The 26,449-nt window shown below is 40.9% G+C and overlaps 1 protein-coding gene across 1 annotated transcript in view; it reads left to right on the top strand.

Annotated features, from left to right (window-relative positions):
- Positions 1-25,707, top strand: part of BUB3 (BUB3 mitotic checkpoint protein) — a 38,963-nt gene extending 13,256 nt beyond the window's left edge. Inside the window, exon 8 of the mRNA XM_033180044.1 lies at positions 25,674-25,707. Within this exon, the coding sequence (XP_033035935.1) occupies positions 25,674-25,692 (19 nt within the window). The 3' untranslated portion in view covers positions 25,693-25,707. The remainder of the gene's footprint in view (positions 1-25,673) is intronic.
- Positions 25,708-26,449: the final 742 nt, after the last annotated feature.

Raw genomic sequence — 26,449 nt, 5'->3', positions numbered from 1 at the left:
CTGTTCAAAACCCCTTTGCCATGAAGCCCTTCTTCCTTGTTGCAGCTCACAAATAAGTATGCCCTTTCTCAAAACATGCATGAAACACCTCCCGCTTGTATACCTTTAGCAGCAGTTACTCATATTGCCTGGCATTTAAACCTTTTTGTATGCATACATCTTGCTTTCCTACTTACAGCAAGAGCAGGACCACATCTTTTTGTGTGCTCTGGTACATGCCTGTTGGACCACTTTGATATTGCCAAATTATATAGACTCCTTTTAAAATAATTTGAAATATAATTTTGGAGTATAGACATCTTGTCCAGTGCATTAGACAGGTGACCTTTGGCTTTGTTCATTAACATTTAGTAAGTCTCTTAGAAGTGATATGTTTACTGTAGAAAAATTCAGATAACATGCAAAAAATGAAACATACTGTCACAATCCTATGATATAACTTAAAAATTCCAGCTTCATAGAGATATTTGATGAAAATTGTATATATTTAAGGTATACAATGTGATGTTTTGATACATGTATACATTGTGAAATGATGATTACCACAACCAGGCTAATATCTCCATCACTTTGTTAAATTGAATTAAGCAAATTTATACGTTGACAAGTTACATTTATAAATTTATGTAATTTTTTTATGTGGTGAGAATACTTACGATATAATTTCAGCACATTTCAAGTATACAATACATTATTACTAATGATAGCCACCACACTGTGTGTCAGGGCTCCAGAACTTACTCATCTCAGAGGAGATAGCTACTTTTAACATTTTTGGTGTATATCCATCCTTCAGGATTTTCTGTATATTTCTCTAACAGTAAAGTTTTTGTTAGCCGCATCACGTGAAACGCCTGGGTAGACAAATTTAAAGATGTTACTTGGGATGGTGTGACTTGAACAAGCCACATAGCCTGCATGGTGTCCACTTTGAGGGGGATGCCCATAGCTATACTTAGAAGTCATCACCTAGAGCACGCTTGTCCAATTTGTTGTCCATGGGCCACATGCTGCCCAGGATGACTTTGAAGGTGACCCAAAACAAATTAAGCTTTTGTAAAATATGAGAATTTTTTTTTTTTTTTTTTGAGACAGTCTCGTTCTGTCGCCCAGGCTGGAGTGCAATGGCATGATCTCCGCTCACTGCAAGCTCCGCCTCTCGGGTTCAAGCGAGTCTCCTGCCTCAGCCACCCAAGTTGCTGGGATTACAGGCACCCACCATCATGCCCAGCTGATTTTTGTATTTTTTTTTAGTAGAGACAGGGTTTCACTATGTTGACCCAGGTTGGTCTCGAACTCCTGACCTCAGGTGATCTGCCCTCCTTGGTCTCCTAAAGTGCTGGGATTACAGGCACGAGCGACTACACCCGCCTGTGACTTTGTTGTTGTTGTTGTTGTTTTTTCAGCTCATCAGCTATTGTTAGTGTATTTTATGTGTAGCCCAAGACAATTCTTCCAATGTGGACCAGGGAAGCCAAAAGATTGGACACCCCTGCCCTAGAGCATCTGAAGCCTGGATACAAAAGAGCCTGTGGCTATGACTGACAGGATTCTGGCCATTAGGAATTCTGTGACATGGAGGGAAAACGGCCACTTCAAATTTGCACCCCCAGGTATCATGTGGGCAGGTGCTCCCTGTGGCTGGCGATAGTTGTGAGTGAGCCTTGCATGGACTTTCCCTCTATTGGCTGTTCCAGAGTGAGGGGCTGCAGGTGTCTACTTATGTACCTATGGCTAAGATGCTCCTGAGCAAGTGGGGGCCAGTTAGTATGTATAATTTTTACAAAATTTGGATCATGTTACATAAATATCTTGCTTCATGCACTTAATATGAGATTTTGCCCGTGATTTATTTTTTACCTTATTTTTAAGGGCCACCTAGTTAGTATTTGATTATTTGAACAACTATTTAGTGCCTGTGATGTGCCAGCCACTGCTAGATTCTAGGGTTCAAAACACTGACAGATGCTGTGATACCACAGCGTGGCCACATTTTGTTTTCAAGACCTTGGCCAACCTTTGGTCCTCACAGCCACTGCCCTGGTAGTAAGGGACTTAGTTAAGTTTGGTGACTGCTTGAAGTCTAAGATCAGCAAAGTGGCTAATGCAGGCACTGTGACAGTCTGAGCACTAGGAAAAGCAGTGTGGGTAGAAATTCCCTGTTTGAGAGCCTTCTGGTTATACTTTAAAAATAAGGGAGCGTAGCATCTTGTCAAATCTTTGAGCCCACTCACTCGAAGGGCCTGTCACTCATCCAGAATTGAATCTGCTAGTTTAACAGGTCAGGCAGTGTGATGTGACAGCGTGAATCTTAGAGTCCAGCCTTTGAACGTGGCTTTGAATCCTGACTTTACTGCCTATTCAGGGGGCCACTAGCTAAGTTAATTTGTGAGCCTGGGCAACATGGCGAAACCCATCTCTAGAAAAGATACAAAAATTAGCTGGATGTGGTAGTTCATAGCTACTCTGGAGGCTGAGGCAGGAGGATAACCTGAGCCTAGGAGATTGAGGTTGCAGTGAGCTGAAGCTGCACTACTGCACTCCAGCCTAGGTAACAGAGCAAGACCTTGTCTTGCTGAAAGGAAACTGCTGTAACTAGTCTTAATAGCATAAATCAGTACTTTCCCAAGTGAAAGATGGGCTACCCAGAGATATTTTAAAGACTGAGGTGGGGAAGTCAAAGGAGAGAAGAATCATGAAACTAGCACTGTGTTTGCTCCCCAGATGCCAACCTTGTCTTAATCTAAAAAATAAAATTTCTGAGCTGTAGTTTCCTCGTCTGTAAAATGAAGATAATACCTAGATCATGGAGTTATGAACAAGTATGTTAAATATTTATCAGCGTGTACCTGACACAGTCAGTAGAAAATATCTGCTCTCTTTGGATGAAAAATATTTAACACTTCACTCTCAGATATAATTATTAGCTGACTTTTTAGATTCTTTTTTCTTTTTCATAAGTTAATGTAGTTCTCAGATATCTATGGGATTTCTAGTTCTTAAACATGCCAGTATTTTTTTCTGTTAAAATGTTGGTGAACTATTTTAAACATTCAGAAAAACTTGGGATCATACCCGTAAACCCACTGTCCAGATTTTAAAATGTTTAATGTTTTTCCGTATTTTATCTCTTCATTTTAAAATAAAGTTTTTCAAATGCTTGAAGCCTCGTTTGTACCCCTCCCTTGCCCCATTTCCATTTTCCACTTTTCTTCAATGTTGTACCCATTTATTGCTTTTTTTTGCTTATGCAGTAACCATATAAAATACGGGCTTTGTGTTTTTGCAAGTTTGTAGAAATGGTAACTGGTAACTGTTTCTATCCCAGAATAAGCCCACCCCCAGTTAACATCCAGTGTGGTTAATAAGATATAGGAAAGGGAAAGGGACAAAGCTACAGTCCATCACTGACCAGGAAAACTTAGCAGCAGCAAGGTTGGGCAGGGGAGTGGCGGAGCTGAGCGCCCCCTCATCTGAGGTCAGCCACCATTTTTGTATTGGAATGGCATTTGTCTCTGACTTGGTGAAAACTGCATAATCCCACAGAAGTTGTTCTTTTCCTCAGGAAACTGTGAGCGTGTTAGTATTCAATAGATGAGGTGGATTAAAAACAACATCTGTGTTGACATCTGGGGAGCAAACACAGCGCTAGTTTCATGGTTCTTCTCTCCTTTGACTTCCCCACCTCAGTCTTTGAAATGTCTCTGGGTAGCCCATCTTTCACTTGGGAAAGTACTGATTTATGCTATTAAGACTAGTTACAGCAGTTTCCTTTCAGAACGGCACCCGGCTATGTTGCCTTTGGAACTAGCAGTAAGAGAAATGAAAGAAAGCTGCTGTACCGGTGGCTGCAAATACCAATTGGACCATTGAGTACAAAGGCACTTTCCCCTTGATCAGTGGTGTGTTGTAATGCTGCTTTCTTTTTCGAAGGATGCCCATGGCACTTGTCCTGGGTTGGTTGTAGGGCACTTAGTTGGGAATCATTTTGTGTCCTGATGAAAAAAAATTGGAAGGTAAAACCTAGACTGTACTGTGATTTATAGAGGGCTGTAATTGGGAGAACATGACGTGAGTTGGCCAGCCCATTTAATATAACTCATGATTTGGCAAATGATCTTCCGACTTATTTTAAATGAAAAGCAATTGGTTTTATTTTGTTGTTTTGCTTTCCTTAAATACACCACTGGTATAACTTTCCAAATCACCTGACTTGAGTAGAAAAAAGGAAAATGAAATGTTTTACTGAGCTTGATTTTAGCAGGTGTCACATTTCAGTAATTGAAAGTTCATTTCCAATGGTTTACTTGATTAACTAATTTCCCAAGAAATACTCTTTCACCTCTGACCATATTAGCCAACTCTGTGCAGTTAACAAAAACCTGAAGAAGCCATACAAATTATACCTACTGGTCTCAGAAGCACCTAAGTTTGCTTTTCCAATGTTGTAACGAAGTACCTTTCATCCCCTTTATAGGACTCTGTTATAGGCTATTGCAGTAATTTAAAACCTATGTACCTAGACTCCTGACCTTGTTATAACATCACTTTATAATTCTCAAAATACTTGGCTCTTGAAGATTTTCTTAGCACCAGCCATGTATTCTTAAAGAGCCCAGACAATTTGTCTTCAGTGTTATATTACCCTCCTCAGCTGCTAAGACCTAACATTCTCATTGAATTGTCTGACAAAAAATCCCTCAGTTCCTTCATCATTTCACAGGCTAACATGGCATTCAGTTATTAGCATTCTCCAGGTAAAGAAATACCCTTGCACGGAATAGTAGCAATGTATGCCTTCATCAAGCTTTGGATATAGAAGCAGCTCCTCTTGCTGGGTTCATAGTTAGTTCATCAAAATTGCTGGTGATGTGGAGAAACACAGCTTTCCATATGTGACTCTAGCATAAAGGTGATCATGGAAACGGAGGACAAGTATACCAATAAGCTTCTTAACACAATACCTTTTGTTGCTCCTGTTCATCAGGTGAACATTGACCTCAGTTGCTAGTAGACGTCTAGAATGGGCATTGTTTGTTGAGAGCTTGTTATTTGGTAGCTTGGCTTTCTGGTCCCTTTAGTTATACTAATAGAATATATATTGTTAATTGCGTACTGTTAGAATGTGGAATTCACCTTTGCATTGCTTAACTTTGCAATAGGACATGCTATCTCCAAACATCCTGTACTTGTGTTGCCAACCATTACCCAGGGTTTTGCTTTTGTTTGTTTGTTTGTTTGTTTGTTTATTTTTGAGACAGAGTCTTGCTCTGTCGCCCAGGCTGGAGTGCAGTGGCACGATCTCGGCTCACTGCAAGCTCTGCCTCCCAGGTTCTTGCCATTCTCCTGCCTCAGCCTCCTGAGTAGCTGGGACTATAGGCGCCTGCCATCACGCCCGGCTGACTTTTGGCATTTTAAGTAGAGATGGGGTTTCACCGTGTTAGCTGGGCTGGTCTCGATCTTCTGACCTCGTGATCCACCCACCTCGGCCTCCCAAAGTGCTGGGATTACAGGCATGAGCCACGGTGCCCGGCCCAGGGTTTTGCTTTTGACTCAACTCTAAAGCTATTTAAAAGTTAGATCAGTTGCATTTATTTGGACTCCAGTGACACACAATATGATAAATTGACATGATAGGAAAAAAATCAAATGAGATTACAGAGGATATCCTAACTCCTAAATTGTGAATTCTTTATAGATTTTAACACTTTGTTAATAGTAGTTGTGATATTTGACCTATATATTGAACAAGACCTCTGCGTGGAAGCACTTGACTAGCTGTCTGCATTACTGAGGTTGGACACATTTAATATTTCTAAGAAAACACTTTTTGGCTGAAAACAATAAATCAGTTTGATTTACCCAAGACCTCCCATTCAGAATAACCCTGTGGAAACATGCAGGGAAACTAACCTATGCGGATGAACTGGGAAATAATTGGAGTAATGCAAAATTTAAGTTTGAACTTTTAATTGGGTCAAGACAAAATTTTAATTTGGCCACTAGTCAAAACTTTAGCAAAGGTTTTCTTATTCACTTTTGACTCCAAAACAAATAGAGCTCAAGAAAAAGGTTTCTCTTTTGGGCCATGTTTAGATTTCTTTGGCCAACATTCCTGATCAATTTCATCTTTTTAATCTAAACTGGCTTCTCCCTGATTAGAGCTTAGTAAAATGGATGAGAAGAAAAAATAAGATTAAGGGAAGTTGTTTTTAATACCTGTTGCTGTAAGCATCTAGTTATTGATTTGGAATTACGAGGACAGATATGCTTGTAAAAGGTCCTGCTTTTGGACAACTCAGGAGAACCTGGTAAGAGAAGGAAGAGGACTTGCTGGGCAGATTGACAGCTGTGCCAGAGTATGAGCCGATAAGATTTGTGGGTGGAATTGTCATTGCTTTTGTAAGACAGGGATTAATCTTTGTTTTTATTAGCTCTCCAAAAATAGAGATAAAGGTCAGGAATTGGAAACTGAAGAAATCAGTTTGAAACAGGCCTCCTCTGAGCTATTTTGAAACCTGCTGAATGTGGTTCACTCAACCCTTTGGACATCCAGGAATTGATATCTAAAAAGCTTCTTAAGGCTCAGCCTCTTAACTGGATGCTGAGGGCCTCTGAGAAAACATGGAGTCATGGCTGTTCTAATGGAGTCATCCATCACTGCTAACTGCTTGCTGGAAAAAATAGGGGTCTTTCACAGGAGCCTCATAACCTTCAGGGATTAGAAGCCTGTGCCAGGCTGAATGTTACAGTGGCATGCCATTGAAGGTCTTCTCTTGACCACTGCTTACAGGTAATCATGAAGGTCTGTAATTCAGGGAATATGGTGTCTTCTCTTTTTGCTCTGTTTCTCTCTCACTTCTTTCTTTGTGTGTCCTTTCCTTCTTTCCTTCAATCAATAAACAGTAAAAGGCATTTGTGCACAGTTTGACTTAGGAAAATGTGGCTGGTGGGGTTTTGAAATAGTTGTTTGCTACTCCATTATGCCATTTGGTCCGGGTGGTGGTAGGTGGCAATAGATAAATGAGCCTGTTGGCATGCCCACAAGCCCAAGAGTTGGATCTGATCTAGCATGCATATGCCATGAAGGAATTGTGTCTTTTGAAGGCATGATGACATGGCCCATTTTACTTACAGTGCAGTGAAACCTTGAAACACACGTATTGTGGAGAGAATCTTCCAGGCAGCAGCTTAGGACATGCGCTTATCCTTACTTGTAGGCCCAGTTCAGGTTTATCTGCACATGGAGTTTCAGAAGATAGTAGGTATTTGGGGACACCACCAGGTGTTAAAATTGCATATTAATCAGGCGGTTACTGGGATACTGTATAGATTTTTCAAGTCTAGTAATTTTGGAGGGAAGAAGATGGGAAAATATTGTGAGTTCTTGAAATTTCCATTCTGAAATAAGACTTCATAAGAGAATGTAGGGTAGTGATAATAGCTTTGGGCTAGTTAGGAGACATGTGGCTTGGGAGATCATGCTTGAAGACCTTGAGTTACCTTCTGACCATATCTCAGTCATGATTTTAATCACATCCTCAGCCATTTGAATTATTTAGTATCTTTTTGAGATTACATATTTTACTCCTAATTATATGACAAAGATATATACCATGAAATATTTATCATGTAATTATGATGAAAATGTGCAGTCTCCCCAAAGATGTGAATACTCACTTTAAGTATTCTATATTTAATTAAAGGAGTCTGGTGGACTGTGCTGGGTCAACTTGGTTAAGCTGAGAACTACATTTCCCAGCGTCCCCTTCCCTTTATGCTTCTGAGTTAGAGCTGGCCAAAAGGGGAACACACACAGACAGGGAAGGCTGAAGAAACATGGTGGCCATTTATCTTTGGGGTTTCTTGGCTGTCAGATGCAGTGATGGATGGTTGCAGAGGTGCCTGATAGAGTTTAACTTCTCTTTACTCGTTGGCTTTGCCCAAGGGCCTGCCACCAGATGCTTGGCTGCAGACCCACAGGACATTAGCTACACAGCCTTTCCTCAGATCCTTTTTGCAGTTCTGTGGTGGCTAAATGTGCCTGACCTCTCTGACTGTGCTTGCCGAACCTCCAGCACCCCATCCAGACCTTCATGCCTCCCCCACAGCTCCTCCGACAACTACAAGGTCAGATTCCTATAATAAAGCCCTATTCCATGAGCTCCTGGAACTCTGCTTCCCTGTCTGAACCCTGACTGGATACAAGGAGTAAGAGAGTTACAGGCAAGTGTGAACGAAGTCTGTTCAAAAGGGCTTTCGTTCTTTCAAAGCCTTTTGCTTTTAAAGTTGTTGTGAAAGGCAAATGTTTACAGGTGGATGAAGATGCTAAAACCCTTCAGCTCCTGTGGTCTCTAGAACATAATGAGAGTCTTTTTCATATGAAGATGATCCTTCTGACCTTCCACCATTTCTGAAGGTGGATTTGTGCTGATCAGACAAATTCAGATTTGTGAAACCTAGAACAGAATGAATACTCACCGCACATCTATTTCTGTCCTTCATCCCTTTGTCTCTCTTTCCCTCTTATATGACCCTTATGCTTTTAGGACCTGTGGGGATTTTTTATTAGAGGTGCAGGTTTTAGCTAGACCAGGAATACAGGAAATCCAAGCCCTTGCCCTCACTCAGGAACATGTCTTAATGTGCTTAGCTCACCAACCACCACAGTATCCACTTTGTGGATCACATTTTGTTTTCCTAAAAGATTGATTCATTTGTCCATCCATCCATCCATCCATCCATCATCCATTCACCCATCCACCCATTCATTCATCTCTTGAACCTAACATTTCTGACTTAGTCTTGGACATATCATTGAGTTTAGGAAGCTGGGCTCTATAGTAGACCTATCAGGCTTGAATGCAGGTGCTGTAACTCCCTAGCTATGGGATTTGGGATCATTATTTAACTTCTGAGCCTTGTGTTCTTACTCTTTAAGTCGTGATGATAACAGTGCCTATTGCATAGGGTTTTTATATGCATTAGGTGAGATAGCAGATATGAAGTGATTAACCCTATGCACAATGTTAATTGCTGTTATTGTTATTATTCAAAGATGAATCACATGTGACCTTTGCCTTCAAGAAACGTATAGTTTACTGGGATGGGACAGGCATATAAATCAGCCAAGTGGCCTGAGGCTTAGAGGAAGGAGGCATCAATTAGTGCCACTTAGAAAGAAGCCCTCTTTTCCTGACCTTGAAAGGGATGTGAATAAGCAAACACATTAGAATAAGTTCCAAAGTCACCCAAAGTCATTTCCAGTTCCCTCATATGTTATTTCCTTTGAGTTGTCATACATTTTTGTATTTGCTTCTTCCCCTTTATGTAAGCAGGCATTTTCTCTCTTAAGCCTAGAGATATTGGAGTTTTAGTGGATGAACATTATGTAGATACATATAAAATGTAAATACTTTGCATAATCATTGTGAAAATCATTGTTAAGGAAAAAGTTTCCCAAGCTATCGCTTTGCCACCATAATCTCTGCACTGGGGCTCTTTCAGTCCTGGACTAAGCCCCTTTTTGGGGATGGTACCCAAAGCCACAGAACTATGTACATGACCCCTCTCCACCCCCAACACCTCCCTAATATATTTTAGTGGACACCAGATGGATACTTGACTCAAGGGCATTTGATTTCCTAGTTGGCCTGAAGATAGTGACCTTGGACTTTTGTTGTCCTTCTCAAGAAAGGTGAGCTGGATCAACTGGAATTCATTCCTAGGGCACTAAAGAGACTGAACCCATTGGTAGTGGTCTTTGCAGCTAGGTGGAGGATCCTGTGGATATGGGGGCTGGGGAAGCCACTTCTTGTCCACATGCAAGCAGGTGAGAAAGTTGAGAAGGGAGCAGAGGTGTGCATTGAGGAGCAGAGACCATGAGGCCCCTGAGAAATGGAGGTCTTACCTTCACTGAGACTTGGTCTAGAGATACGTTTTGTAATGGCATCTAGGCTATATTTTCTAGTACACATCCTGCATACCTAACTTTGTTGGGTATACAGAAACATACCCTTTGTTGGGAAACATACTTTTGGTTGGGTATGCAGATCCTGTAGAACTGGGATACAATTCTACAGGATCACTTGTAGGGCTTTTTTCTCTTCTGCATCGTAGTTAAAGATCAATTGGCTAAAAATTGACAAATGTGATCTAATTAAACTGAAGAGCTCTGCACAGCAAAAGAAACTATCATCAGTGAACAGGCAACCTACAGAATGGGAGAAAATTTTTGCCATCTATCCATCTGACAAAGGGCTAATATCCGGACTCTACAAAGAACTTAAACAAATTTACAAGAAAAAACAACCCCAGCAAAAAGTAGGTGAAGGATATGAACAGACACTTCTCAAAAGAAGACATTTATGAGGCCAGAAAACGTGAAAAAAAAGCTCATCATCACTGGTCATTAGAGAAATGCAAATCAAAACCACAATGAGATACCATCTCATGCCAATTAGAATGGCAATCATTAAACAGTCAGGAAACAACAGATGCTGGAGAGGATGTGGAGAAATAGGAACGCTTTTACACTGTTGGTGGGAGTGTAAATTTGTTCAACCATTGTGGAAGATAGTATGGCAATTCCTCAAGGATCTAGAACCAGAAATGCCATTTGACCCAGCAATCCCGTTACTGGATATATACCCAAAGGATTATATATCATTCTACTATAAAGACATATGCACATGTATGTTTATTGTGGTACTGTTTGCAATAGCAAAGACTTGAAATCAACCCAGATGCCCATCAATGATAGACTAGATAAAGGAAATGTGGCACATATATACCATGGAATATTATGCAGCCATAAAAAAGGATGAATTCATGTCCTTTGCAGGGACATGGATGAAGTGCATTAGGTGAGATAGCAGATATGAAGTGATGCATATTAGTGCCACTTAGAAAGAAGCCCTCTTTTCCTGACCTTGAAAGGGATGTGAATAAGCAAACACATTAGAATAAGTTCCAAAGTCACCCAAAGTCATTTCCAGTTCCCTCATATGTTATTTCCTTTGAGTTGTCATACATTTTTGTATTTGCTTCTTCCCCTTTATGTAAGCAGGCATTTTCTCTCTTAAGCCTAGAGATATTGGAGTTTTAGTGGATGAAGCTGGAAACCATCATTCTCAGCAAACTAACACAGGAACAGAAAACCAAACACCACATTTTCTCACTCATAAGTGGGAGTTGAACAATGAGAACACATGGACACAGGGAGGGGAACATCACACACCAGGGCTTGTTGAGGGGTGGGGGTTAGGGGAGGGATAGCATTAGGAGAAATACCTAATGTAGATGATGGGTTGATGGGTGCAGCAAACCACCATGGCACACGTATACCTGTGTAACAAATCTGCATGTTTTGCACATGTATCCCAGAACTTAAAGTATAAAAATAATAAAAAATTAATTGGCTCTTAATCACCAGATATATGCTATTCCGTTTAAGTTTTGGAGCTTTATTTTTGGAGGTACAAAGCCTACCCAATTTTCTGGTGAGTTTGTAAGGCAATCCAATCTTGCGCCTTCAGCATTTAATGTGTGCCACAGTTCAAAGAGGACCAGTTGGGTGTGTGCTCTGCATGGTTCCCACTGGGAGAAGAATTTTGTCAATAACTGGGAAGCAACAAGTTCATGTGAGAACTGCAGCATGACTTATGAAGACCCTCTTCAGGGACGCTCCCATTTTCTGAAGCATGTGGGTGCTGTCTCAGTGAGCAAAGTGGAGCTTGCACTGAGGTTTTACCAGAAAGAAAATCGAAGCAGCACAAAGAACATCTTGAAGTCGTATGACTTGTAGAATGGAAAATTCCCAATCAGGCAGCCCATGGCTCGAATCTTAGCTTTGCCAGTGATTAGCTATGTTATTCTGGGCAAATTTTCCAAGTCCTAGGCTCCAGCTGCCTCATTTGTTAAAGAAAACCCAAAATGTTGTTAGGAGGATTAAATGAAAATGTAACATATTTAATCCAGTGATAACTGGCATATAGTGATAACTCAATACAGGCTAATTATTGATATATTTAAAAAATATTACGGCTAGTATTATATATAAATACATTAAATATATGTAAATATATATTAATTTATGTATAATACTAGCCATTATTTGTTTTCAAATAATATGTATGGCATATATATATCTTCAAAAGGAATGTATATGTTTTGTATGTATATATCTTCAAAAGCAGTATATATATTTTATAGGTGTGTATATATGTACATATATATATATTCCTTTTGAAGATGGTCTTTGGCCAAAGAAGCCAAAAAGTAAATAAAAATTTCTATTTTTTTTTTGGGGGGGGGTATAGAAATGTTATGTTATTCTGTAACATTAGATTCTTAGGGCATTCATTAAATCTAATACTCTTCCTAATGGGACAGAACTTTTTATTTCAGGCAGTGCATTATGTAACTACATCTTCCTCATTTCCATTTTATTCTCCAGTCTCTTTCAAAACATAAATTGAGTTATAAACTCTGAACTGCTAATGTGGGAGTGGAAGCCCACCTCTGAGGATGCCTACAGCGCTGTGTAGTATTAATAAAGTCCCTGCTACTGCAATGAGATGCCACCTCACACCCATTAGGATAGCCATTATTAAAATTCCAGAAAACAGCAAGTGTAGGCGAGGATGTGGAGAGATTGGAACTCCTGTGCACTGCTAGTAGGATTGTAAAATGGTGCGGTCTCTACGTAAGGCAGTATAGTGGTTTCTCAAAAAATGAAACAGAATTACCATATGATCCAGCAAGTCTGCCTCTGGGTATATACCTAAAGGATTTGAGAGCAGGGACTTGAAGAGATACTTGTACACTCATCTTCATACAGCATTATTCACAATAGCCAAAAGATAGAAACAACTCAAGTGCTCATCAATGGATGAATAAATAAAGAAAATGTGGTGTATACACACAATGGAATATTAGCCTTTAAAGAAGGGAACTCCTGACATGCTACAACATGGATGAACCCCCTCAGAACAGGATGCTAAGTGAAATAAGCTAGATGTGAAAAGACAAATACTGTATGATTCCACTTATGTGAAGTGTCTAGAGTAATCAAATTCATACAGAGAGTAAAACGGTGGTTGCCAGAGGCTGGGAAAAGGGTGGATTTGGGGAGTTATTGCTCAATGAGTACAGAATTTATGTTTGGGAAGATGAAAAAGTTGTGGAGTGGATGGTGATGATGGTTGCACAACTATGTGAATGTACTTAGTGCCACTGAAATGTACACTTAAAAATGGTTAAAGTAATATATTTTATGTACATTTTAACCCACACATCTTAGCAAAGTGTTCAGCACACAGTCTGAATAAACACTGGCTGCCTTAAAAAAAAAAAAAAAAAAAAAGGGGGCCTCTTGGGTTTGCATTGTTATGCCCTGGAGGTATAGCCTCGTGACCAAGGTTTGACTGATTTCATTTCCACCTGGATCCACCTAGTCTTACCCCATAGCAAGCAAAATGTGGCTTTGCAGAAATGTAGCAGAGGCAAAAAAGAGTGTCCTTTCCAATTCTTGCTGGATTCTTGCTTGTCTTTCTGATTATTTCACCTTCTTTTTTTGTTGTTGTTGTTGAGATGGAGTCTCGCTCTGTTGCCCAGGCTGGCGTGCAGTGGCGCCATCTCATCTCATTGCAACCTCCGTCTCCTGGGTTCAAGCAATTCTCCTACCTCAGCCTCCTGAGTAGCTGGAATTACAGGAGCCCGCCACCACACCCATCTAATTTCTGCATTTTTAGTAGAGACAGGGTTTCACCACATTGGCTAGGACGGCCTCGAACTCCTGACCTCAGGTTTTCCACCCACCTTGGCCTCCCAAAGTTCTGGGATTACAGGCGTGAGCCACCACATCCAGCCTCAATTCTTCCACCTTCTTTAGGTTTATTCTTTTATTCTCTTACTGACTTCTTAAGCTGAATGCAATACTCACTAATTCTCAATCTTTCTCATTTAAAAATAAATTTATATAAAGTTACACATTTACTTTTAAATACGCCCTTTACTATAGCTCACACTTTTTTTTTTTTTTTGTTAAGCAACAGGGTCTTGCTCTGTCACCCAAGTGAGAGTCCAGTGGTGTGATCATTGCTCACTGTAGCCTCCACCTCTTGGGCTCAATTGATCTTCCCACCTCAGCCTCCTAAGTAGCTGGGATTACAGGTACACACCACCATGCCTGACTAATTAAAAAAAATTTTTTTTTTTAATCTGTAGAGACAAGGTCTCACTATGTTGCCAAGGCTGGTCTCAAACTCCTGGACCCGAACAATCCTTCCCCATTAGCTCTCCCAAAGTGCTGAGATTACAGGTGTGAGCTACCATGCCTGGCCCATCTCAAAAGTTTTGATGTGAGATATTTCATAATGGTTTGGTTCTACATATTTATAATTTCCACTGAGATTTCCTCTTTTACCATAAATTACTGAGATATATATTTTTAAGTTTACAAACATGTGGGCTATTTTTTATTGCTCATTTATAACAATGGCAGTGTAGTCAGAGTCATCTGAATGATATCAATTTTTGTGATTTGTTAAGTTTTCCATTGTAACACAATTTTATAAATGGCTTATAATACATCTGCAAATAACTTTATTTGTTAGGTACAATGTTGACTTTTTATATTCATTAGATTGTTAATTGTGTTATTCTGTTATCTTATGTTCTTATTAAATTTTGACCTACATTATCTATCAATTTTCTGATATGTTAAGATCTCTCATTATGTTGATTGGTCAGTTTCTGCTTTAAATTCTGTTCTTGCTTTATGTAATTTGTACTTGTTTTGCTTAAATATTTTTAATGTGTGTAATGAATTATATTATTTTGAGGCTGTGTTATTAGTCACATACAAGTTTATAATTATTAATAATTATTATATCCTCTAGGTGAATTTTTTCCTTTATTATTACAAAGTATGCCTCTTCATCCCTATTAATACATTTTGCTTTGCATATCATCTGATGCAATATTCTGTGAGCTTTATTTTGGTTAATATTTGCATGTGATATATATTTATGTTTTATTATTTTCAGTCTTTCTTGTGGGTTTTAGGTGTGTCTATTTTTTTTTTTTTTTTTGAGATGGAATCTCACTCTGTTGCCCAGTCTGAAGTGCAGTGGCATGATCTTGGCTCACTGCAACCTCCTCCTCCTGCATTCAAGCGATTCTCCTGCCTCAGCCTCCCTAGTAGCTGGGATTACAGGTGCATGCCACCACATCTGGCTAGTTTTTGTATTTTTAGTAGAGATGGGGTTTCAACATGTTGGCCAGGCTGGTCTCGAACTCCTGACCTTAAGTGATCTGTCTGCCTTGTCCTCCCAAAATGCTGGGATTACAGGTGTGAGCCACCATGCTCGGCCAGGTGTGTCTATTTTAAGCATCATATAGCTAGATTAAAAATGCAAATGCAGTATAATAATTTCAGTCTTTAAATAGGTGGATTTAATCCATTTAGATTTCTTTGTGATTAGTAATGTATATGAGTTTATTTCTTCAGTTCTGCTGCCTTATTTAGGTATTTTTACTTACAATGCTTTTGTTTTCTCTTTCTTCCTCCTCTGCCTTTTGTTGGATTGATAGTTTTTCATATTTCTCCCCTCTTCACCACCTCACTTCTGGCTTGAAAGCTATAGATTGCTAGTTACCTTTAAAGTATTATCCCTCATAATTAACTGTCTATTTTCCACCAAACTCTATAGTTATTCAATAATTCTAGCTTCTTTCCAATAGTAACAGTCATTTCTCACATGTTACCTACTCACAGAACACTCCTTTTAACAATCTTATAATTGCTATTTATAGTTTTATTTTTCTTCAATTTCAAAACATCAAAGTTAGCTATTTTTATAGTTCAGCAGTTAATTACTTATATTAATATACTATGTGTGTATGTGTGTGTGTATATATCTCTGCCAATAGTTGCTTTTTACCTTTGAGTTACTTTTTTTCTTGCTGAAATATATCCTTTAGTAATTTTTTGTTTTGTGTGTTTTGTAAGGAGAATCTGAGTATGTTTTTGTATTCCAGATAATGTCCTTATTTTGTCCTCACTCTCAAAAGATAGTTTAGCTGGATATGAAATCTAGGTTGACAGTTAATTTTTTCTCTGCATACTTTTTGTACATCTGTACTTCCTGTTGAGAAGTCTGCGTGAGCCTAACTATGTTCCTTTAGAAGCCATCTTTCTTTCCCTCTGTGTGTTAGTTAGGGTTTGCTCAAGAAAGAGAATCAATAAAATAATGTGTGTGTGTATGTATACATACATACATATATGCAGTTATACATACACATACATACATATATATGTATAAAGCTATTTATTGTAAAGAATTAGCTCATGCAACATGGAGACTTGGCAAGTCTAAAATTTGATAGAGGAGACTGGAGAATCAGGAAGGAGTTGCAGTTCAAATCCAAATGTAGTCTGGTGGTAAACAAGGAATAGCCAATGTTGCAAATGAAGTCTGAAGGCAGTCCTACTGGCACAATTCTCTCTTGCTTGGGGAAGGTCAGCCCTTTGTTCTGTTCGGGTCTTCAGCAGATTGGATGAGCCCCCACCCATATTATGGAGAGCAATTTGCTTTACTCAAAGTTGATTTAAATGTAAATCTCATCTAAAAACACCCTCACAGAAACATCTAGAATAATTTCCAAATGTCTAGGTATCCTGGCCCAGCAAAGTTGACACATAAAAGTAGCCATAGCACTCTGGAAGCTAAAATTGTCTTTTTATTCTTTGTATTCTGGAATTTCATTGTGATATGTCTAGTTGTGGATTTATTTTCATATATTCTTGCTTAGTACTGAAAATGTAATATACACCTTCAGTTCTTAAAGATTTTCAGCATTTATATTTCTGAATAGTGTTTCCCCACCAGTCCCTACATTCTCTTGTTCTGGTATTCCTGCTTGGTGAATGTTGGAACCTTATAGTTCTTCCTCCATGTCTCTTAATTGCTCTTCCATATTTTAGTTTTGTTTTCTCTCCATGCTATGTTCTGGATGAGGTCCTCAGAACTCTCTGCAATTTACTAATTCTCTCTTTGTGTCTAATCCAGAATTTATTTCACCTAGTAAGTTTTCAAAAAAATTCTTGGATTTCTGTTTTATTTCATATCCACCTCTTCTTGTTTTACATTTGCTTATTTTTGATACATAATTTCTTGAATTTTTTTTTTTGTTTGTTTGTTTGAGATAGAGTTTCGCTCTTGGCTGCCCAGCCTGCCCAGTTGCCCAGGCCGGAGTCCAGTGGTGTGATCTCAGCTCACCACAACCTCCACCTCCTGAGTTCAAGTGATTCTCCTGCCTCAGCCTCCTGAGTAGCTGGGATTACATGCATGTGCCACCACCCCCGGCTAATTATGTATTTTTAGTAGAGATAGGGTTTCTCCATGTTGGTCAGGCTGGTCTCGAACTCCCAACCTCAGGTGATCCGCCCACCTCGGCATCCCAAAGTACTCGGATTACAGGTGTGAGTCACCATGCCCGGCCTTTTGAATTGTTTTCAATGAAGTTGTACATTCATTTACCTCCTTGAATATTTTAAACATAAATGAAGGCTTTGGTACATGGAGCTATAAAATTTTAATTTCGTCTAGGGTAAATATATATTTCAATTTTGATTTTGAGAGCTGACTTACAATTTTGATTTCCAGGCTTTATTTTATGAGACAGGGTCTTGCTCTGTTGTCCAGGCTGAAATGCAATGGTGTGATCATAGCTCACTGCAGCCTCGACCTCCTGGACTCAGGCAATCTTCCCACATCTGGAGTAGCTACAACTGCAGCTGTGGTGGTAAACTCCCTGCCACTGCTTCCTGCTTCCGGCCCCAGAGATCAGCTCTTTAAGTCCACAGAAATGTTTATTTTTTACTTTGGCATGTGACTGTGTCTTTTTTGTTTTCTCTTATGATTTAGCTGTCATTGCTGTGGTGTTTGGAGCAGAGAGGGATCAGTGTGAGCTTATTGTGTCAACTTGACTGGCTAACTCATGATCAAAAATTTTTGCTTTACTAATGTCACAAGATAGATGGTCTGACGGGAAACAATTAGAAAATAAAAATAAAAGAAACAATTAGAAAGTAAAAACTTCTTTTATTGGTAAGCAATTGATATTGCTTACATTGAGACAATAAACATTGGTTGTGTTTGCAAATCTTAGTCCGGATGGATCTTCTTTCAGAATTTGTTCTACTCTCACTACCAGTATGATCATCAGGTCAGGAGAAAGTATCACTGGTCTTGGCAGTCGGTGGCAGGATGACTTTGCCCTGATCATTTCAAGTTTTGGTATGAAATGGAGATTGTGTCATCCTTATCTACCTCATTGGCGAGAACATGTGCGAAAGCTCTTTGAGATACATTGGGATGCTATGGTATGGTGAGTGCTATTACTAACGCTCCTTGTTTATACTCATGGGAGAGGACAGCATTGTGTGGCCCAGGGAAATAGTTTTGGAAGCAGGTGGATCTGTGTTTTGATTCTGGGTTTCCCTTATTCGTTGTGTGATCTTGGCAGGCAAGTCAGTTAACCTGACTCATCATGAAATGATATAATACTGTGTTCTTTTTTTATCCATTTACCTGGGATGGGACGTTGGCTTCCTCTTTGTTTCCTATCACCCAAGCACTTCATTAGTGCCAGGTTCCATCTCGGAGTTAAATGAGGAGACCTAAAATGCCCAGGGCACTTTGCCCATTATCAATCTTAAATGTGGTTTCTTTTTCCAGGGCTTTATCTATGTGAAGCTGTTCTCGTAATTGCCTTTCATTATTTCTTTTTATTTCTTGGGTATAGGGCCCTAGAACTTGAAAGTGGTTCTGAGGGACATGTCCAAGGGCCCAGGGAGACCAGAGGAATAGATCAATCTCAGCTATCTCCTGTCCTAGCTCTCCTGCCTTCTCTGCCCACCATCTCCAACCATCCCAAGGGCAGGTGTTTGTGATGAGCACAACTATGGTGCTGGCACTTTGTCATCTCTTCTTACTATCATAGTTACATGTACTGGACCAGCAAGGAATGCATTTAGACTTCAGAACCTCTGTGAGGGGATGGAGAATTCAGATAAGGTGTGGTAAGTAGGAATGTCATTCCTGCCCTGCTGAGAGGTGACTGTGATTGACATATATGAATCTTTGCTTGGCAACAAGGGACTCGAACAGGGAGCTCTGAGGCCTTGGCTGATTTTAGCTTCCTCATTGCTGAAAAGGGGTGTTGCTGTTGATGGTGGCGTGAAGTCCATGGCTGAGAGAATGACACTTATTGTTGCTCTGGCTGCACCTGTTCCAGGGAAGGCCCTGGTCCTCGTGCAGCGGTGGGGATTAGTGGCTCTTTGTTGGGTCTCAGGGCAGGATATCTCAGGATGATACTGCAGTCCCTTCCCTGACTCATTTCTTCTTTAAAGTGGCCTCTTGAGAGCCTTCTTTGGCCATCTGCTAAGAATCTGACCAATACCAATTCCTTTCTGAATTTTACTTGCTCTAAAAGTCAAGAAACTAAGATGGAGTGACCAGGATCAATATACTTGCCTTTTCTGGTTTCTGGGTGAAGAAAGATTAGCATTGCTGGAAGGTGGGATGGTTATATTAAATTCATTGCTTCCATGCTAAATCTTGACAAATATTAAAAGCAAAGGGAAAAGGGGGAGGGGATCCCAACTCAAGCCTGGAAGATTTTGAATGGCTAGAAAATCATAGCATTAAGACACAATAAACATCAATCTCCAGGTATGTTATCATTTTATTTTGTTAAGATAACACTGAATGACTGTAACTGCTTTTGGATCGGAGCAGGGAAGCCGTATCCGAACTTGAAAATCTTTCATCTGTTATCCCTAATGCATACTCACAAGCACATCACAGTCTTGAGAAAGTGCAATTAAAAAGGGGGTAATCCTTTTTTCAAGTCCTCAGGTTTAATTTTCCTGATTATGGTAGATTATGAGTCATTCCGGGTCTTGGTCTCCAAGAGAGACAGCGCCTTCCCTTCAGTCCCTTTCAACAGTTGTTTATGGCAGTTTCAGCCTCTTTCTGCCTCTCGGAGGCTCTTTATTTTTAAAGCAAGGCAGACAAGGCCTAAAATTATTCCATTAAAGAGGGGCAATTTTTGTAATGGGACTTAGAGTGCTTTGCAGAAGTGCAGGCAAGTTTCTTCAATATCCTGAGCATTATTCGCTCATTTAGTTAAATGATGTTTCTAATTCTCTGGTAATTACGTGTAATGAGGCACTTTTTCTCTTCTTGATGAGACTTTAGCTTAATATGAGATGGCGTATTTTTTTCTTTTTTTTTTTCCATGGGGATAATTACCCCTTCCCAGGAAAAGCAGGGTTTGTTGTGCAGAATATAGCAAATTATTTTATTTCCTGCCATCTTGACTGCCAGTAAATTATAAAATTAAGTTTCAGTGGCGCATTAGCACCATTTTGGAAAAGGCTCAAGACTCCATTTTTTCTTTTTCTTTCTTTCTTTTTCTTTTTCTCTTTCTTTCTTTTTTTTTTTCTCTCAATTCATGTACTGCTGTCCTCTGGGACTGTAGAGGCTATTATTCATAGAACAGATGTTTTTTTCCTGCCAATTCCTAGTATTCAGATGTATTGAAGCAGCAACATAGGTTTAATTTTTCTGGATTATATCCAGTGTAGAATGTTCTTATAAGCATCTTTGTGTTCAGGTAGTTATCATCATAAAGTTAAATAATATGTCCCCTCTTTTCTCTGGTCTCCTCTCTCTCCTCCTTTGGATGTCAACTTACCTATTTTGGTGCAATGCTTTAATTAGGTGCAAAGCAACTAAATTTGAATCACATGAAGGTGGTGACACCAACTATTAAAAGGCAAGAAACTCTGTTAATATAGTCATTCTACTTAACTCTGTTGTTAAAAAGCAAATTTAAAGAGAAGAGAAAAAAATATGGGGAGAGCATCATTTAATTAAGGACAATGTCATGCCTAACTTTGGTTTTCTGGATTTAGTTATTTTTACCAGTTTTAAGAATTATATGTTTGTGTGTGTGTTTGTGCAAATGCACACTTCTACCATTTTTTATTTTTGTGTGTGCGGAAGAAACATTTCTTTGGAAGAAGCAGCCTAATGAGATGGAAAGAGGAAAAGAGAGCTTTAGCTGGGGAGCCAGGGGGCTGGAGTTGTAGGGTAGACTCCATTTACTCCCAACTGGCTGTGTGCTTTGGGCAAGACAACCTTTTTGAGCTTCACTTCCCTCCTGTTTAAATGCATGAGTCGCAGCAGAGGATCTCTAGTCTTCAGAAACTTAAAAGGTCTTCCTATCAGTTAGCAAAAGAACCATGTGTTGGGGTTATAGCAAAGTAGCCCAGATTTAAAGTTTGTGGTTGGATTGTTGTTGTCATTTTGTGCTCCCCACCACCTGCTCTATCATCCCTTGTGAAGATGCTGGTTTCCAGGGGTCCAGGTGCCGCCATCTCCTGTCTTGCTGATGGTCTTATGGTTCCTGTTTGGGTTCTACTAAACTTCCAGGCCTGGAAAGTTGGGAGATGCCGCCAGTGCCCTGTCCACATAGGATCAGTGTTTCAGGTGTGAGTAAACCAGGGTCATTCGCTGCAGAGGGAGATGCCACCCAGTCCCCTGTCCACACAGGGTCTGTGTTTCAGGTGTGAGTGAACTGGGGTCCTTCACTGCAGAGGGAGATGCCACCCAGTCCCCTGTCCACACAGGGTCTGTGTTTCAGGTGTGAGTGAACTGGGGTCCTTCACTGCAGAGGGAGATGCCACCCAGTGCCCTGTCCATCCAGGACCAGTTTCAGGTGTGAGTGAACCGGGATGCTCTGTCCACACAGGGCCGGTGTTTCAGGTGTGAATGAACTGGGGTCCTTCACTGCAGCCCTCAGTTTCCCTTGAGTCACGGGTAGCCTAATATTTTCCTTTTCTTGAGGGTAGCCGGAGAATTTTTTTGTTTGTTTGCACATTTGAAATCAACAGCAGTGTTCTGAAAATAATACTGTCCTTTTCAGACAAATGGTAAGAGACTGATGTGAGCTGATTTCTTCATGTTTGGGGAATGGGGGATGTTTACCAAAATGACAAGTCTTTCTCACTTGTATAATTAGCCTGCAATAAAAACCTTCCATCTGGAGTTTTTATTTTAAGAAACTGCTGTTTGGAATAATTCTGTTATAGGATAGTTATGTTGGTCACTTCACTTTTTCACTTAGATCACCGAGGAGGCTCATGCCTGCTTCCTGATGGGTCCTCCATAGGCCTAGCTCCAGACACATGCCTTCTCAGCTCAGCACCATGTAGGAGCTCCATGCTGACCAGAGTTCACAGTGTAAACTCTGAATCTCAGCGTGGACCAGAGGTGGGCCCAGAGTCAGATGGATTCAGGTCTGAGTCTTAGATCTACCATTCACAGATCCTGTGATCTTGGGCAAGTTGCTTATCTTTTCTGAGCCTGTTTTCTCATCTTAAAAATGAGCATCACAATAATACCTCATCAAGTAAAATAAGATACACGTAAGGCACAGAGCTTGGGACTTAACTGCTGAGTAATGTGAACTGCTAGTATTATTATTGCTGTTGTTAGGATTACTACCTCACCTTCTACTGCTTGCCTAGAGGTATGTGTGCCACATCCCAGCCACTGGTCCCTAACTCATCCCAGGCTCTCCTGTCCTTGTGCCTCTGTTGATACAGGTTTCTCTGCCCAGCATATTTTCCCTTTCTCACTTCCCCTGCCATTCATTCATTCATCTCCATTCATTTATTCATCAAATACTTATGGAGAGCATCCATGATGTGCTAGTCCTGTTGGCCTGTTGGGCTCATCTCAGACATAGCTTTGGTGACTGTCCTAGTGGGAAAGGCCCTCTGTATCCCCCACAGGCCCGCAGGCCCATGCTTTGCTGTGGCCACATATAACGTACAGGGCCCTCTCTCAGTCACTCCTGTTCTCCTCTTTTCCACATTGGTCCTAGTACAGCATCTCCCATGGAGAAGCTATGTGAACAGAGACTGAATTGAGGGAAATCACTTTTGGAATCCCAGCCCTCTCCTCAGGCCTCGGTGGGGCATGATCTGCGCTGTGGATGAAGTCTGTTGGCACAGCGAGTCCCTGGGATGGAACCTGCACTCACTGCTTGACCCATGGCTGGGTGAGTGGCGAAGCGGTCAGCACAAGCTTCTAGCCCAGGCTTCCCTCTTAGCAGCATGTGGCCTTGGGCATGTCACAGAGTCTCCCTGCCCTCTCCCCCATTTTCTCTTCTGTCAACTGAGCATAACTGATGCTACAATCTCACTGACAGATGGTGAGTGAGGACAGAGTGAGTGGGCATGTGAGGCACTTAGCTCCATGCGTAGCTCACCGATGTTGGCCGCTCTTGTTATCATTACAATGATGATTATTAGCCTTTCTACGTGAGAGATTCTCAAACCTGGCTGCTACCCATGAGAATCATGTGGACAGCCCTTAAACAAAGATTCCTGGGCTACCCCTTGATCTTCTGCATCAGAACGGCCAAGATGGAGTCCGGGAAGGTGTTAGCTACATGCTTTTAGGATGACTCTGATGCCCAACCTGGGAACCCACAAGGGGCATACTCCCGGCATGGGCAGTGTCTGTGTTTAGTGGGTCCAAATACTGCCCTGTTGAATAAAGAAGTGCACTCTGTACTGGGTTGAATAGTGTCCCCTCCCAAAATTCCTGTCCACCTGGAATCCATGAATGTAACCTTATTTGGAAATAGGGTTTTTGCAGATATAATCAAGTTAAGATGAGGTCCTGCTGGAATAAGGTGAACCATAAATTCAATGTAACTGGGCATCCTTATAAGAAGAGGGGAACTTTGTACACAGAAACAGACATAGATGGAAGTTGGTCATTTGCCTGTGGAGGCAGAGATTGGAGTGATGCTGCCACAAGCCAAGGAGCAGCTACCAGAAGCTGAAATAGTCAAGGACGAATCCTTCTCTAGAGGCTCTGGGAGGGGCAGACTTGTGACCTCCAGAACTGCGAGAGAATACATTCCTATCGTTTGCACTCCTCAAGTTGGGGACGATTTGTTATGGCAGCCCTAGGAAATGAATACAGGCTGCAAGTCACCTTCCAAGAATCCTGCGTTGAGGCAAAAACTCTGCTGATAGGGCTCACTTTGTGAATAGTTGACATGATTCCAGCTTTATAAACACCAATTCAAATCTTAGAAGAGAATTTTCCCTTCTGGGCAAAATGGGCGTTGACGTATTTTTAAAAATGGGACTTAAATGCTGAGGATATAGGGCACCTCTGGCCCATATGGGACTAGCTGAGTCCCAGGTCTTCTGTCTGCCCGGTCAGACCTGAGCATGTGCAGGGAGGAGGCCGACAACTGTCTGGGCAGATGCAAACCTCCATTTGTGTATTGCTACCTTTCCAGAGCCTCAGGGATGCTCAGTGGACACCTCACAGGAGGCGAGATTGACGGAGCAGGTTCTAGTCTTAGCTGTCTTCTTCCTTCCAGAAGGTTCCTGGACAAGTCACCTGATCTCGTGGAACCCAAGTTTCTCGACCTCTAAATGGAACACACTAAATTGTTATGAGTGAGCATCAAAGGAAATCAAGAATGTGTGATTTAGCTCTGCATGCAACGGGCTCTCAAGATAATTTTCATTGCAGTTATTTTGACTCCAGTTTGGTGAGTCGACTACCCCAGGTTTTGAAATGAACACAGGGAGGCAGAATGCGTGTTGTAATCCCAGGCTACAATTCTGGAGCCTTTATTGAAGGAGAAGACATTTTTTATTTGTAAGAATGAAAAACGGAAGGCGGGGAGCCTGTGTGGCATGGAATTCAAGAAATGGAGCAGCTGGCCACTGGCAATCGGAAGGCCCACAGCAGATTCTGCAAACCTCTCTGGAGTTTCTGCTTGAGTTCCTGTTTGCTGCTGTGAGCCCCTCACTCTCTTATTGCTGAGACACCTTCACCATGGCTCAGGGGCCACGTGCTATTCCTCAGGTGGCGGAGGGCAGAGACCGAGGGAGTTGGTGAAAAGGAGAGGGCTGGAAAATTCCTCTTAGCATAAGAATAAACAGTGATTTGAATATTCAGTTGTGAGGGTTATAAATAACTGTGAGTTTTCATTGACGTGTAAGCGGTGATACATTTTGTACAATAATTAGTTATTTGATTACTTTTGTTTTAGCCTGAAGTAGAGGACAATTGACAAATGTGAATACCTCTGAGACTGATGGGGCGCAGTAAACTAACTTTATTTATTACAAAATGCAATTTTATTAATATGAATTGACAGTAATTAATTTGCTAGTGTTGATGTTGTTAATAATTGCATGTAATTTATGAAATATTCATGCTAGAGCAGAATGAAAGAATGCACGGGTCCTCTGGCTTGTTTGTTAAGTCTGTGACTATTTCAACAAAGCCTTTCTAATTCAGTGTATTCATAGTACAGTGGTTTGAAATCCCACAAAATTACCAAAAATATTTTAATTTCTTATTTGAGTGTTTCTTAACTTGACTTCCAGGCATGTCCAGGGATACTGTGCTTATACTTCAGGGCACCATGAAACTTCCTGAAATTAAATGGAGGAGGTGTTTTCTTGAGAGCCTCCCCCAGAAGATTAGGTACCAGTGCATTGTCTAACTTAATCTTCATAAAAGCTCCAAAAATACTTTATTCCCATTTCATAGATACGGAAACCAAGGCTGAGAGAGATGTCATCGTTGCTGGTCCCATGTAAGTTGAAGTGTCAGAGGTAAGAATCAACTCTGTCCTCTGGCTTCTAAATCCAGGACCCATGGAGTAAAATCTAATTTTGCCTTTATTCCAATTTTTTTTTTTTTTTTCTGAATGGAAGTATGGACTGTTTCCCTCTCCTAATTCAGTTTGGCCCTCTTGTTCCTAGAAAAGGATTGTAATTAGAGGGCATCACAATTGAATTCAGCTAATGTGATCAGCAACATGGGGGCCCCGCTGGAGCCTGTGGTCAGGCTCTGTGGAGGCGCTTCAGTCTGCTGTCTTGCTTTGGAGACCCCCTCCCCACTCTGAGGGCCGCAGGCCAGTGGCCAGGAGGTGGCTGTATTTAGGAAGAGGCAGCTGTGAGGTGCTGGCACATGCTCTACACCCCCTAAGAACTCAGGTCTCCGTTCCTAACTCCAGGGCTGACTTCCTGGGCCTGCACCGTGTTTCCGGGCCGAGAAGGGCTCCACATTTGGTTCAGTGCTCTAGTGTCACCAATCCTTAGTAACTTTTGAACAAGGACCCTACATTTTCAAGTTCCCTGGCCCCGCAAATTATGTAGCCACTTCTCTCTTCCCTCTGGGACTCTAAGAAGTTATTTCGCTTCTCTGAGCCTCAGCTCTTCATCTGGGAAATGGGGACGAGATGTTTTACTCTCTCAGGTTCTAGAGGGCGATGAATGAACGCATGCCCAAAATGCCTTTTACATTCTGAAGCCCAGGGCCAA

The sequence above is a fragment of the Trachypithecus francoisi genome, unplaced genomic scaffold (assembly GCF_009764315.1).
Source record: "Trachypithecus francoisi isolate TF-2019V2 unplaced genomic scaffold, Tfra_2.0 Contig01579, whole genome shotgun sequence".
Classification (NCBI taxonomy): domain Eukaryota; kingdom Metazoa; phylum Chordata; class Mammalia; order Primates; family Cercopithecidae; genus Trachypithecus; species Trachypithecus francoisi.
The sequence above is the reverse complement of the archived record's forward strand: the minus strand, read 5'-3'. Positions and strand labels throughout refer to the sequence as shown.